The sequence below is a fragment of the Jatropha curcas genome, chromosome 5, assembly GCF_041381405.1.
Source record: "Jatropha curcas cultivar XTBG-Jc1 chromosome 5, XTBG_Jcur_1.0, whole genome shotgun sequence".
Classification (NCBI taxonomy): domain Eukaryota; kingdom Viridiplantae; phylum Streptophyta; class Magnoliopsida; order Malpighiales; family Euphorbiaceae; genus Jatropha; species Jatropha curcas.
Genome location: NC_143155.1, coordinates 21,529,143 through 21,542,507, shown reverse-complemented (window position 1 = coordinate 21,542,507; position 13,365 = coordinate 21,529,143). Strand labels below are relative to the sequence as shown.

Here is a 13,365-nt window from a genome sequence, read left to right as displayed (position 1 = left end):
GTTCCCGTAAAGAAACAGAAGAAGATGGACCAAATTGTTTTTTCTTGTGACGTAGATAGATGAACAAGATTACACATATTATGCTACAGTTGCAATAGCTGGCCCAGAACCTGGATGTAGAAGATGGGGAACGATTTATCATTCAATGACAGATTGATGTTCAAGCAATTTTTATCATATAAGAAAATAAGGAACAAAATAAGATATCAATTGGAGCATCATATACCTAAGGCAATTTTAAACGCAAATTTAGAATCAGTCCCGGACATTGTCAACAATAGCAAGAGATGAACAGGCAGCAATATTTGGTCTAAGAACAAATTATAAGCTCACCTACCCAGAACAGAACTCGAATGGTTTGAGAATCTTACTCCAGCTCAGTAATGAACTCAGCACCTTTAATCTCACAAACTTTGAACAGATTGGGGGATTTTGTGTTACTGTTAAGGAAAGAAGAAGCAATATGTTGCAGGAGGAAGATAGGTCAATCGTTGTGATACGACATGAAAATAGTTGTCCTAGTATTGTTTGATCCGTGAGTCAGAGTAAGCCCACTGAAAACATTCTTCCATATAAGTGAAATGTCCTGTAAATCCCTGACCTATTTATTAATCGAGTCGTGGCCTCATCGGTGTGACTTGTGAGGCGGAGTCTTCTCTTTAAAATTTAAAAAAAAAAAAAAAAAAAAGTATTGAAAAGGGATAGTCATTTGAGTCACAATTTTCGGATTTTTTTTTATTGATAGGTAATGATAATGATATGTAATTATAAAAGCAGAACTTGAATTTTTTTTTTTTTCATTTTGCTATTTTCATAAGCGTTTGAATTGATAAAATTACTCGTAATTATATATATTTGGCTCAATTTTATATCGGAATATCAAAAAAAGGGTTATTTAGTAATTAATATATGCTTTTTAAGAGTGTTTTGAATCTACCAAGATTTGATGCAACAATCACTACCCAGCAATGAAAAGAGCACAACACTATTCTACAGTAAATAGCTGCACTATATTATCAAGATATACAGAATTTATTTCTAAGATACATTACAGTGTCAGTTCAATGAATAAAGCAATATTTTTTTAACTAATATATAATCGATTAGTAAAAAGGCAAAAATCACCTAAAGAATAATAAGCAGAAGGAGAACATTAAGCATATAGAACACACATCTCACCTTCTCAAATCATATATATACATCCCTTCCAAGAACTGAAATTGTACTTGAAAACACAGTGAAAGAAGCAAAACTCAGCTACTGATACTAGCTGTTGAAGAATTGCTTATCCATTTTATCATAACAGTATCAGGAGAAAGTGGCAAAGGACCACTTTTCAGCAATCCAACATCATCTGATGGAATATCAACTTCCTCTGCCTTTTCAATATTGTAACCCTTATTTTGAATCTTCTTTAAAGTTTCCAACACTTCTTCCATAGATGGTCTTAACTCTTTCGCGCTTTGTAGACATTGAAATGCTAACTCGGCAACTGCAGTTATCATTTTTCTTACTGCATAGTCTGATTGAAATCCGAGACTTTGATCAACAAGTTCATCTAATGCACCGCTCTGTATCTTATTGATTGCCATATTAGACAAATTAATTTCATGCCGGTGCCTCGTGATATCAACAGCTGGCATTGATGATATAAGCTCAACTAAGACTACTCCAAGACTGTAGACATCACTTTTATCAGTCAACTGATAGCATTGGTGATACTCCGGATCGACATAGCCAGGAGTTCCTTGTGGAGCAGTGGAAACATGTGTAACATCTAGTGGAAAGAGGCGAGACAATCCAAAATCTGCAACTTTAACACAAAAATTGTTGTCAAGAAGAATGTTGTTGGTTTTCACATCGCGGTGTATGATATCTGAAGCATGGAGATAAGCTAATGCACTAGCAGTCTCTATAGCAATTTTCATTCGAGTAGACCATTGGAGTTCACCAGGCTTTGCTCTTTCTCCATGAAGATGATCAGCAACTGTACCATTAGGAATGTACTCATACACTAACAGAAGTTCACGGCTGTGGCGGGATGTGCAGCCATATAGTGTCACAAGATTTGGATGGCGTAACCGAGTTAGGATATCAACTTCATTCATGAACTGCTCAACTCTTTTGTAGTTGTTTTCGTACAGGCGCTTAACTGCAACAACACGTCCATCTCGAAGTGTGCCTAATTTGCAAGAAAGAATATTTGTGATCAATTGTTCATTTAAATAAGAATTGTCAATAGATATAAAGGCATTATTTTGAATTATTGTTTAAGCTGCTATTGAAAAAAGTACTAAATTGAGAATATTGATTATAGATCATTGAAGTAAACTTTAAAAACAACACTCCAAAACTCCTTTTCTACAGCATCTCAAATGACATTTGTTCTGGAAAAATAGTTTAAATTTTAATGCCAAACGGCCCAAAGTTTGTCCTTACCATGGTATACAGAGCCAAAACCTCCTTCTCCAAGCTCTTTAGCAGAATCAAAATTGTTTGTAGCCTCTTCAAGTTCACCATAGGTGAAAAGATGAACACCGAAGTAGCTACCTCCTTTCTCAACATCTGACTTCGAAGAAGAGTAATCTGATGTGTTGCTTTGAGAGATATAGGAAGATGGATTATATGCTTTTTTCTTGCGTCTTAGATAAATATAGAAGATTATGCATGTTATGATTACACTTCCAAAACCTGCTGCTACACCTGTTTGAGAAAAGATATGACGCAATAGATATTCTCAGTGACATTTTAGTGTGCAAGAAATTTATTTCTTTGCCATTTAGACATGATAAGGTAAGAATTTGGATAAAGGACCTGAGAAAATTAAGATGAAGAGGGAGTCGCTTACCAATACCAACTTTTAGTGGCACCTTTGAACTGTCTGCAATAGAAGAATACGCAGCAATGAGGTGTTACAACATTTATAAAACTAAAACAAAATAAAAATTAAACTTTGTAGGTTTTTTTAGGAGCAAGAAAGATTTAAGTATATATATTGAGATGGTTTAATGCTGCTCTCTTGTTGCTAGTATACTGTCATAAATTAATATTAATTGACAGCAAGATAGAAGCAAACATTGTACGTCAAGGTAAATCCTTTTGAAGCAGAAAAGGAGTATATGCTTAAAAAGTTCAATTTCACTTGATATGGTAAAACAGTCAACAGGAAATGTTGCAGAACATCAAAATGTCACTTGTAATAAAAATAAAATAAAATCCCACTTGATAAAATCATGCAATATTCAACACAATAGGAAATGAGCCAATGCAATCTATGGATGGACCCACTTATGTAGAACTGATAAGAATTTTTTTTTCTTTTTATAAGGATTTGGTAGAAGAAAGAGGGGAAAATCAAGAGAGAATTTGTGATAATCCGACTCGCCTGAGCTGAATTCTTCAACACAAAGTCACAATTTTATTTTTGAATCTATGGTTAGTGCAATAACTATCGAGAGTGACAAGCTCTAGACTTTGAAGAGGTCAAGTAACAGATCAAGTTGCAGTTTGCAGAAACTAGCCTATCCAATACTACTAAATTCCCAATTTATTAATAGTACCCTACATAGCATGAATCGACTTGACTAAGGATTGTTGACTAGAAAAATGCAGAATATTTTTCTAACCATATGATGCAAATTATGTCATCAATTAAACATTACATTTACAAAAATTATGCACTATGAATGAGTTTCAACTCAATGGTACTAAAGTCATCTCTGGGTTACGAGGATACAAGTTTAAACCTCATCCAGAGCGAATTTAACAAACAAAAAAAGTTATGTGCTGATTTTACTTGAAAAGCCAAAAATAATAATAATAATAATAATAATAATAATGAACAAAATCTACAAAATTACAAGCTGGGCTAGTTATGGCTATGTAAAACCAGTAATAACATTATAAGCTGAGAAATTGAAGTTACCACCATAACATGAATTTTGATAAGGCGAATTTTGATAAGGCCGGTCACGGCAAAAACAAACAAATTCATTATTCTCAAATCCACAGCGACCACCACTTCTTTCACAACTACTGCAATTATGTGCAGTCCAATTCAACATGAACCCCATCTTCAAAATCTCAGTATAATTCTTTTGGAATATACTATTTTCAAAATCGCCAGTAGCATGTAAAGGAGAGTTAACTAAGTAATGACATGACTCTAAAGAATAGTTATAATACAACTCTAATTCTTGAACATGAAAAGCGGCAAAAGAATAAAAAGAAGCATTAGTAGCACAAGTTATCGGGTAGGAAAAGAACTTTGTTGGCTTCAAAGTACAATTATACAAGAAAGAAAAATCAATATAATCAGGACTGATATTAAAAGGAGTTCTATCAAGAGTCACATTATGTAAAGGAATTGGACATGAGTCCTCCCCTTCTTCCTTATAGACACTAGCACTGGCCACAAGAAAAGACTGATTGTTGTAATAAATATCTTTAATGATATAATCATCATTAGAGATTTTAAGAACTGGGTAATCATCATCATTACAAATAATATCAAAATTCGGATACCCACAAAATGGTTTTTGAACTTGACTTAGGTAAAAAGGGTATGTTATGTTAGGGCCTCGGCCACAAGTTGTGGGTGCACAAGCTTGGAACTTTTGATCTTCCATTGATGAGGACTGATAAGCTAAAGTGAAGAAGAAGAACAAGAAGTAGTAGTTTATGAAATCCATTGGGAGTGGAAGAAGAAAGAAGAGGAGAAAAAGAGAAGCATTTAGAGAAAGAAATAATATTGTTCTTGGTTTTAAGAATATGAAATGGAAATGATTGCTTATAAATTTTGGTCTGTTTAATTTATTTTGGTTTGTAATAATTATGAAGAGTTTGAAAAAAGAGGAGAAAGAGCCAAAACTATTGGTTGAAGCAAAAGCAAGGACAATGAGTTGCTCGAGCATACTACAGTCTTAGAAGAATAACCATAACGTTGTGGGGACTACTTGACCAAAATGAGCATTGTCTACTACCAATAATTTTATAAACGTAAATGGCGTGAAACTACTAGAATCATGAAGCCAAATTTTTGGGGAACTCTAAGACTGGACGGTGACTAACCTGCTTTCAAGAGGAAAGTAGGCGTGATTGGCCAACTGCTCAATGATCATAAGAAATTCAATGGGAGAAATTTTCAACATACAGAAAGAATGTGACTGTGAGCAGCATATAAAAATTTCAAGAATATGTTTCTGAAATTTTGACAAAATTTAAGAATATTAATTTGGATAGTTAGATTTTTCCCTATTCAAACTCTCAAAACATAAATCACGATTTCATATTTGTGTATCACATAATATTTCATTAAATTTTCTTAATTATAAACAACAAAAAAGAACAAGTAATCAAATTTCAGCTGTCAAATTTGTGCCCTACAAATAAATTACAGTAGAAAAAGGTCCAGATTCTCAAAAAGGATAAGAAAAAAGTCAAGATAAGGAGGCCCAATTAGGGATTTAAATAATCTAATGTTCTAAACCAAACCTCATTTCAGCAATAATGACATCATGGTGATCTAAATTTTCTATAATGTTCTGATTCTCTAAAGTCTAGGCCAGGTAATTTCCTGGCCATAAACAAGTTAAATGAACAGAGGGTCAAGGTATGAGTGGATCAGAAAGCAAAAGAATGGACAAGGAAAGACCATTATGCCCGCATAAATATAAGGATTCGTGAAGAAGGGAAGATTAGGTGAGGGCACTTTGGGATAATTACAAATTGAAAGAGGCTGCCAGTGTATTTGAGTGTGATGGCTTTTTTCGATTGAGGACTTGGTTTGTTGAACCGAAAGTGTGGAAAAAGAGCCTGTTTTTCATTTGCCAACCCGTTGGAATTTGGAAGTTGGAATTCTTCTTAGTTATGGAAATCCAAGAACTCATACTCATTGAATTAAGACAAATATTTTTTTGACATAGAAACCACTCAAAATTAGAAATTCCATAAAATCTTATAAAATTCATTTATACCAAACGATAGATTAAGCAGAAAAATATTGGACTTTCGGGATTTGATAATTAAATGACAGATACGCCCTTAACATTCAACTTGTGCCAAGCATAGCCAGGCCTAAGCTTAAGGCCCAGTTCAAAAAAGTAGGCAATTGCAAATTCCAAGCTCCTTCTCATAGACTATTGACTGGTTCAACTTCAAAGAACACGAGGAAAGCAAACAAGATACTCAATTTAAGGTCAAGCTAAGTTGTCGTATTGTATGTAAGACTAGTCAACGATCGTGACCCTTCTCTTTTTGCCTACTGCAAATATACACCTTTCATAAAATTGTACTGATCAACAAAGGTGTCTTCTTCTTTTTGCAATTAGACTCCCAAACTTTGCAAACTTGCAGTTTTGGACATTTGCTCTAATAAAATTACGGATAAAGATAATCTCGGAACCTCTAAAATAAAATTCTTTCATATTTGCTTTCAATCTTAATTTGCCCTTCTCAAAAAAAAAAAAAAAAAAATCTTAATTTTCCCATCTAGGTGGTTTTTAGTATATATATATATATATATATATATATATTAACGAAATCTAAACTCTGCAATTTAACAATTTGCATATACTTGACTGAACTCATTGGCAAGACTAATAATCTAAAAACAGAGGAAGATGTTGGAAAAAATATTAAACGGATTAATGGCAAAGAGAAAGGAATACGCGTACCAACTTTAGGACAATTCGTAGCATAAGGACGATCATGGCAAAGGCAGGTGAAACTGGAAGTAATGGAGTTGGTACCGCAAATCCCACTTGAATTGCTACATCTCTCGCACATTTTATCGAGCTTGTAGACAACATTAAATCCAGCATTCAAAACTCTCTCAAAATTTTGAAGCCCGTTCGAAATTTCTTCGATATCATTTCTAGGAATCGGAACCTGCAATTCGATGGTACAATAGTTGGAAAGTTGGTCTATCTCCCACTCACCAGTCGCATAATATGCAGCCCTTTCTTCTCCATTTACATCACATAAAAATCCGTGGTTTGGAATAGCAGGTGTTTCCGCTGAGCAATTGTAGAATAAAGTAACTTTTTGAACCTCCTTTTCATCTAAAAAGAGAGCATTGTCGATAGTAATCGGACGAATTTCAGCGATATTCACCGGACAAATACTTTCAGATAAATCCATTCGAACGATTTTAATCGTTGTTTGTCCGGAGTAATCAACGGACAGTAACCGAAAATCTTGATTTGTGATACTTAGAACAGGAAATTGATCTTCTTCGCAGCGGAGCTTAAACCTTGGGTCACCACATATTATAGACCTTTCATCGCTCCAAAAAGGATAATAAAGACCAGTTAAATTTCCACATGAAAAGGGTTTGCTGCACTCTGTATAGTGCTTATCATCTTCACAGTAAGATGATGAAACAAAAAGTAAGAGAAAGAAGAGGGTGATCATGGAGTGTACATGGGATGGCAAGAACAGATGAGTATCCATTTATGTGTTTTTTTTTTTTTTTGTCAAAGAAGAAAAGAAGAAGATGATAAGTAATAATAACAGAAACTAAGGAATTGAAGAATTAAATATTACAATATTAAATGCAAAGTGATTATATTTATTTTGTTTGCTTCGATTATGAAGCACGAGAAGACATTTGACTAAGACTTTTGTATTAAGTAAATGGAAATATAGTTTTGCTTCTGTTTGGTAGAAGATGATTGATGGCGGGCGACAGACGAAAAACAAATTCTAATATTTGACTGTTTGAAGCTGCTGGGAAATAGCTTAAAAAGAGTATAAAAATGAATTCAATCTGCTGTGCCGTCCAGTTATAGTTTTACACTACAGATGTAAATTTGAAAAGCCAGAATTCTGAGAAGCCTTTGTTGTGGTTTAATTTAGAACGGTACAATTTCATATTAGAAATGTGACTTGGACTAATTCAATAACAATAAGAGGATTAGAAAGAAGATAATCACTTGAGGAAAAGAATGTTTCAATTAAAGAAGGTGAAAGATGTCAAATTGGTTGGTTGGTATTGGCAAAAGAGGAGAGGAGAGTTGTTTAGTGGTAAAAAAACTATTAAGGGTCTTTCTTCAAAAAAAAAAAAAAAAAAAAACATATATATATATATTAACGGTACGTGCGGTAAAATTAGTTATTTTGGTAACAAATGTTAATATTTTATAAAAAAACTACCTTAACCTCTAAAAGCTAATTCAAATGTTATATTATCGAATACTATAAAAAATAACGTTTAACATTTTAACTAAACAAAACCTTAAAAATTACTTAAAAAATTATTGCGGAATATCACCTAAGTTCGATGTTGCTTTGATAATAATGAGCAGAGCTCATAAACGTTTTTACAAATTGAGTTAATAATCCTTAGATCAATTGACTATTTTGAAGTCAAGTCATAGCAATTTCTATTAATTGTTATTCATTTATTTGTTAATTTATTTATTCTAATTGCTACGATTTAGTCTAAAAAAACAACTATCTTTGAAGAAATACTTTCAATTTCTTTTTAATAAACGAGCAGGGTTATTTTTGAGCTAAATTTAGCATTAGAAACTAAACCTATTCTCCTATGTGTTGATGCTCTCAAAAACATTTCAAATATTCTCCTATATGAGTGCCTCATATGTGCCACATAACAGAAATATATCTAATATAGATTTTATGTATTTCGATTTTTAAATTTGATACGTTAACCGTTGAGACTGCGAAAGAGAAAAGTGATAAATCTAAAATTATATAAAAATAAATTATTTAGCTGATGTTAAGATCACAAATCAGGGATTCTAATTGTTTATATGAGAATAGCGTAATGGTGTTTGGAAGAAGAGAAAAGGAGAGAGAATTGAAGAATAGAGAAATGGAAAGTGAGAAAATAGAAAAGAAAGGATGTATATATTCATTTATTCATTGATTTTAAACATCTCAATACAAGATTATATATATGCCTGTTGATGTGATGCACAGTGAGCTAAATATGCCAAATCAGCTTACGTCTCAGCAAAGCACTAATATCAATTTAGTATATTATTAAACAATTAATATATTGTTCTAATAGAGGAACCACGGTTCACAGATTTAGAAACTTGGTGGATGGGTGTGTTTCCCTTATTATGAACAGGCTTTGGAATGTGCATTCGGCAAAGATCTTTAAATATATATATATATACTTCCAGTTGTACGCACATCATCTAATATTGTAAAGGGGTATTTTAGAAAAATTAAATAAAAATATAATTTAACTATACTGGAGACGGGTCATGATTCGTGATTAAAACGGAAAATATGTGGCCACAAGTGACTTCCTGACCTAGAAAAAACTCACACCAAAACAGGGATTAATTCTTCGTAATTTATGTGAAAATCAAATTAGATCTACATATAGGATTGTCAAAATGGACTTAAACCCATATATAGTTCGTGTTCTTCCGTAATTTGTTCGGATATAAAAAAGAAATTGAGACCAATTTTTAAAACAAGTTTTTTTATTCGGCCCGTCTTTTATCAAAGCTTGTGGAACTCACTTTAAAACAATATATATATCTATATATCATAAAATTTTAAAATAAAAAAGAGAATAACAATTCAAAATTTGTATAGACCTTGCTTCTCTCTTTTTTTCCACATTAAAAATCTTTGAATGGACATACAAAGCCAATAAAAATCCAAGAAATTAGTAAAGTTAGAAAAATAAATAAATAAATAAACCCCCAAAACGGACATGGTCGGACCCATTTGTGGCCCAAGCAGACCGGATTGGACTTGAAAATTAGGGTCCATTTTTTAAAGCTCGGCTGTTTTGAAATCGAGTAGGTGGTCCGTCCATTTTTTAACGAGCTTTTTCGGCTCGGCCTTTTTGGAATCGTGTACGCCGGTTTTCAGAATGCTACCTCTACTTATATATATATGGGGGATAGAGACAGTAACTCTAATTGATAGAATAACTATAAAATAAAATCTATGTAGCTAAGATGCCAAAATTCAAACAAGCAACGAAAGAGGAAAGCCGAAGAAATTAAACGAAGGGCCTAATCTATGGGCTGCCGCTATGGGCCAACCATAAACTTGAACTCTATGACATTTCCAAAGAGACCCAACAAAAAGTAATAGTATTAATAATAAATTAATGAGAGTATATTGGATTAAGAGTCTCTTAAATTTTAAAATTTCAATGATATTCAATTTAGATTTTTTTAGAGTATATTAAAATTTTGTGGTATTCAATTTAGACTATCATAAAATCCATAAAAATCTGATGGTATTCAATTTTGACTTTTTAAAAGTCCATATAAATTTAATGGTATTCAAAAAAATTACTGATTTAAAAAAATTCTATAAAATTATTAATTTCGTTGGATTTAAAAGTGTTATATACGAATAAAAGAGTCATTCACAAATTCATTTTTCAATCCAAAGATTTTAAAAATCTTTTAAAATCTAATAAACTCTTAATCTAATACACCTCGGAGCAAGTACCCGTGAATTTTAAACTACATGTATAAGTATCTGTTTAAAATTTTATTATCCATATCCATTCTAAACTTATTTAAATACCTACCCATATTCGAACTCATTTAAATATTAACTACCTTATCCATCCAAAAATCTATTAATTTTAATTAGATATATAAAATTCCTTGTGATTCCATCAAAGTCAATCAAAATCTATTAAGAAAAGTTCCATCAGTACCATACAACTTTATGTAGAATTCTAGTGGAATTTATGCAAATGTTAGGAAATCCTTCAATTTCGTTAGACTCAATAATTTTTTTAAAATCTAACATAATCCTGATTCAATGCACCCTCCTACATGTTGAAGTGGTAGGCTGCAATTGGGTTTTAAACGTTTCTACAAAATTGAATATTCAATCAACTCAAAATTCTTTTGAAAAAGATAATCACCGATTCTAAAATGAAATTAGTCTTATATATAATTAAGTGACGAAGACATCATAGAGGTATCCATATTTTGTCTTCAAATATTTTCATTATAGAAAATAAGGTTGGGAAAACAAACCATCAAATCAAATGGTACAAATAAGGTCCTATGCTTTTTTTTAGTGCTTTCTCAAATAAAAATAATTGGGAAAAAATTAATCAAATTTTAGCTTGGGGGAATTCTCCTGTCTTTTACACAAATTAATCATTGTTTCTTTTACTTTTTAATTTTCATCAAATTTTTCTAATGTAAAATTTATCTATATCAAAGGAGAAAACAAACAAAATAAATAAATAAATAAACATATATGAAAAAAATATAGTACTATAAATAAGCAGGTACCTTTGTTGCAATTGCTTCGTACGCTACAAAAGCACAAAAACTGGTCTGCAACGTCATCATACCCACAAAACCCACCGCGAGCTTCACATCCACCGCAATCTCTAACAGTGCTCCAATCAAGTACGAAACCTTGGTTCATAGCCCCACCAAACCCACTAATCAAACCACGGTTTCTAATCTCCGTAGTCATCACCGTCACCACCACTTTCTCCTTGCACCTTCCGTTCCAATCAACGTCTTCCATCCCGCTGCCTCCTATAACAACATAGGATTTCAATGTATCGAATCTCAAACACTTAATATCCCTCATAGGATTGGAAAAGGGATTGGTTGTGCAATCAAAGTAAAAGGTCAGATTGGAATCTGAATTTGTGTAATTTAGTGGTAAATCTTCAAAAGTAATGTTGTGGCGAGCCCGGGGACATTCTTGGCCGGCTGCGTCAATATCGACGAGTGTTATGGTATTACTTGTATAGTTTATATTTTTAACATAATAATCATTTTTTTGTAAGGGAAGTATAAGCTCATCATTAGAACATGAAATACCAAAACCCCGATACCCACAATATTGATTTGGAGTTGTGGCGCTCTTATACCAGAAGGGATACTTAATCTCGACGCTATTTCCACAGTGGTGCGTAGAGCATATGGATGGAAGATTAGCAGAATTGACCCCAAAGCATATCACGGAGAAGAAGAGGAGGAGGAGGAAGAAGAAGAAGAGAGGTTTTGACATGGAACTAATGTGTTTTGAAATGAAATGGTATTTTGGTACATTAACTAGTTAAGTTTTAGTTTTATAAAGAGATCAAGGTGTGAAATTACACTAGTCTCCTTCCTATATAGTATTTGCAACGTACTTTATTATTTCTATAAGAAGTTATTTAATTATTGAATTTTTTATTTTATAAAATATTGTTTCTATTTTGTAAATGCTTTTAGATTTTTAATAATATAAATTATTCATAATCTTATAATTTACAATAAAAAATTTAATAAATAAATTAAATTTTATTTATTTACAACGTATAAAAATTAAAATCAATGGTTATAAACAACACGTAATCCATATAAAAACATATGTCCTCCACGTTCCTTTCGTTAAAGAATTATTTAATTTCCTTTAGATTATACTTTCCTAGAAGGTGAGCAGGACAATGACTTGAACCAAGACCAAGACCAAGACTTTCCTTCTTTTTTCTTTTTCAAAAATGTAAGAAATACTTTTTTCTTCCTAGGAAAATTTCTAATTATTCTCCCAATTGTTTGTTTGTTTAAATTTTTTTTTTATAAACATAATACAAAATAATGTTTTGAAATTTACTGTTTAATATAATATTTTTTTAATATTAAGGAAAGGTAAAATTTAAAACAATTTACATTGCAATAGCATTCTCGATTAGTGATGTAAATTCATTAATAAAACTAATAAAACATATTGTAATTAATTGAAGACCTATATCAGTAATTTCTCATTGATGTATCAACTAAGCTAACTAATTAATGGTCAATAAATTATCACAAATAAAATAATTAAAAATAGAAATTAAAGGATCACAGTGCATTCATGTGGAATATGATGTGGAAAAGAGAAAAAAAAAAATAGAAAAGGCAAGCTAGTTGCAGTTGGTAGCGACGGCGTTTGGTAGACTGTGAAAGTTTTTTTCTTTTAAGCAAAATGTCAAAATTATTGTCATTATCTTCATTTAATTAACATTGCAAATGTTTTGAAACAGTCTATAGACATACTTCTAAGTCACATTAATAAATGTTCATCAGGTTGAAATTTTCTTTGTAATCACATTTCAAATTATGTGTCCATATTTCATTTTCATATTTATAACTTGTGGTTGACTGCAAAAGACTTGTACCAAGTTGCTTGACGTAGGCTACAACTTGTTAATAATTTAGATATTTTTTTTAGTATTGTATAGTACTAATTTATATCATTATTCTACAAGTAAGAATTTTTAATATATTAAAGTCCATTGTATTATTAATGGAACATGGTTTTAGTTCTTTTGAATTTCTAGTCAAAGATATTTTACTTTACCCTCAAAAGCAAAAAAAAAAAATAATAAAAAAAGAAGATACTTCATTTTGTAAT

The 13,365-nt window shown here is 31.6% G+C and overlaps 1 protein-coding gene across 4 annotated transcripts; it reads right to left on the bottom strand.

Moving 5' to 3' along the window:
• Positions 1–1,009: 1,009 nt before the first annotated feature.
• Positions 1,010–12,028, bottom strand: LOC105650703 (LEAF RUST 10 DISEASE-RESISTANCE LOCUS RECEPTOR-LIKE PROTEIN KINASE-like 1.2). 4 transcript variants are annotated; one of them, XM_037636163.2, is made up of 5 exons: positions 11,259–11,396; positions 6,675–7,276; positions 2,849–2,881; positions 2,440–2,703; positions 1,010–2,182 (listed from the first exon to the last, which is right to left on the bottom strand). In XM_037636163.2, exons 2-5 carry the CDS (start codon positions 7,138–7,140, stop codon positions 1,254–1,256), a joined length of 1,692 nt encoding a protein of 563 aa, XP_037492091.2. In that variant the 5' UTR covers positions 7,141–7,276; positions 11,259–11,396; the 3' UTR covers positions 1,010–1,253. The 4 variants fall into 4 exon arrangements, with proteins under 4 accessions (XP_037492091.2, XP_037492090.1, XP_037492089.2 ...); XM_037636162.2 differs by lacking the exon at positions 6,675–7,276 and having other exon boundaries at positions 11,259–12,028; XM_037636161.2 differs by lacking the exon at positions 11,259–11,396 and having other exon boundaries at positions 6,675–8,002.
• Between the last annotated feature and the right edge of the window lie 1,337 nt (positions 12,029–13,365).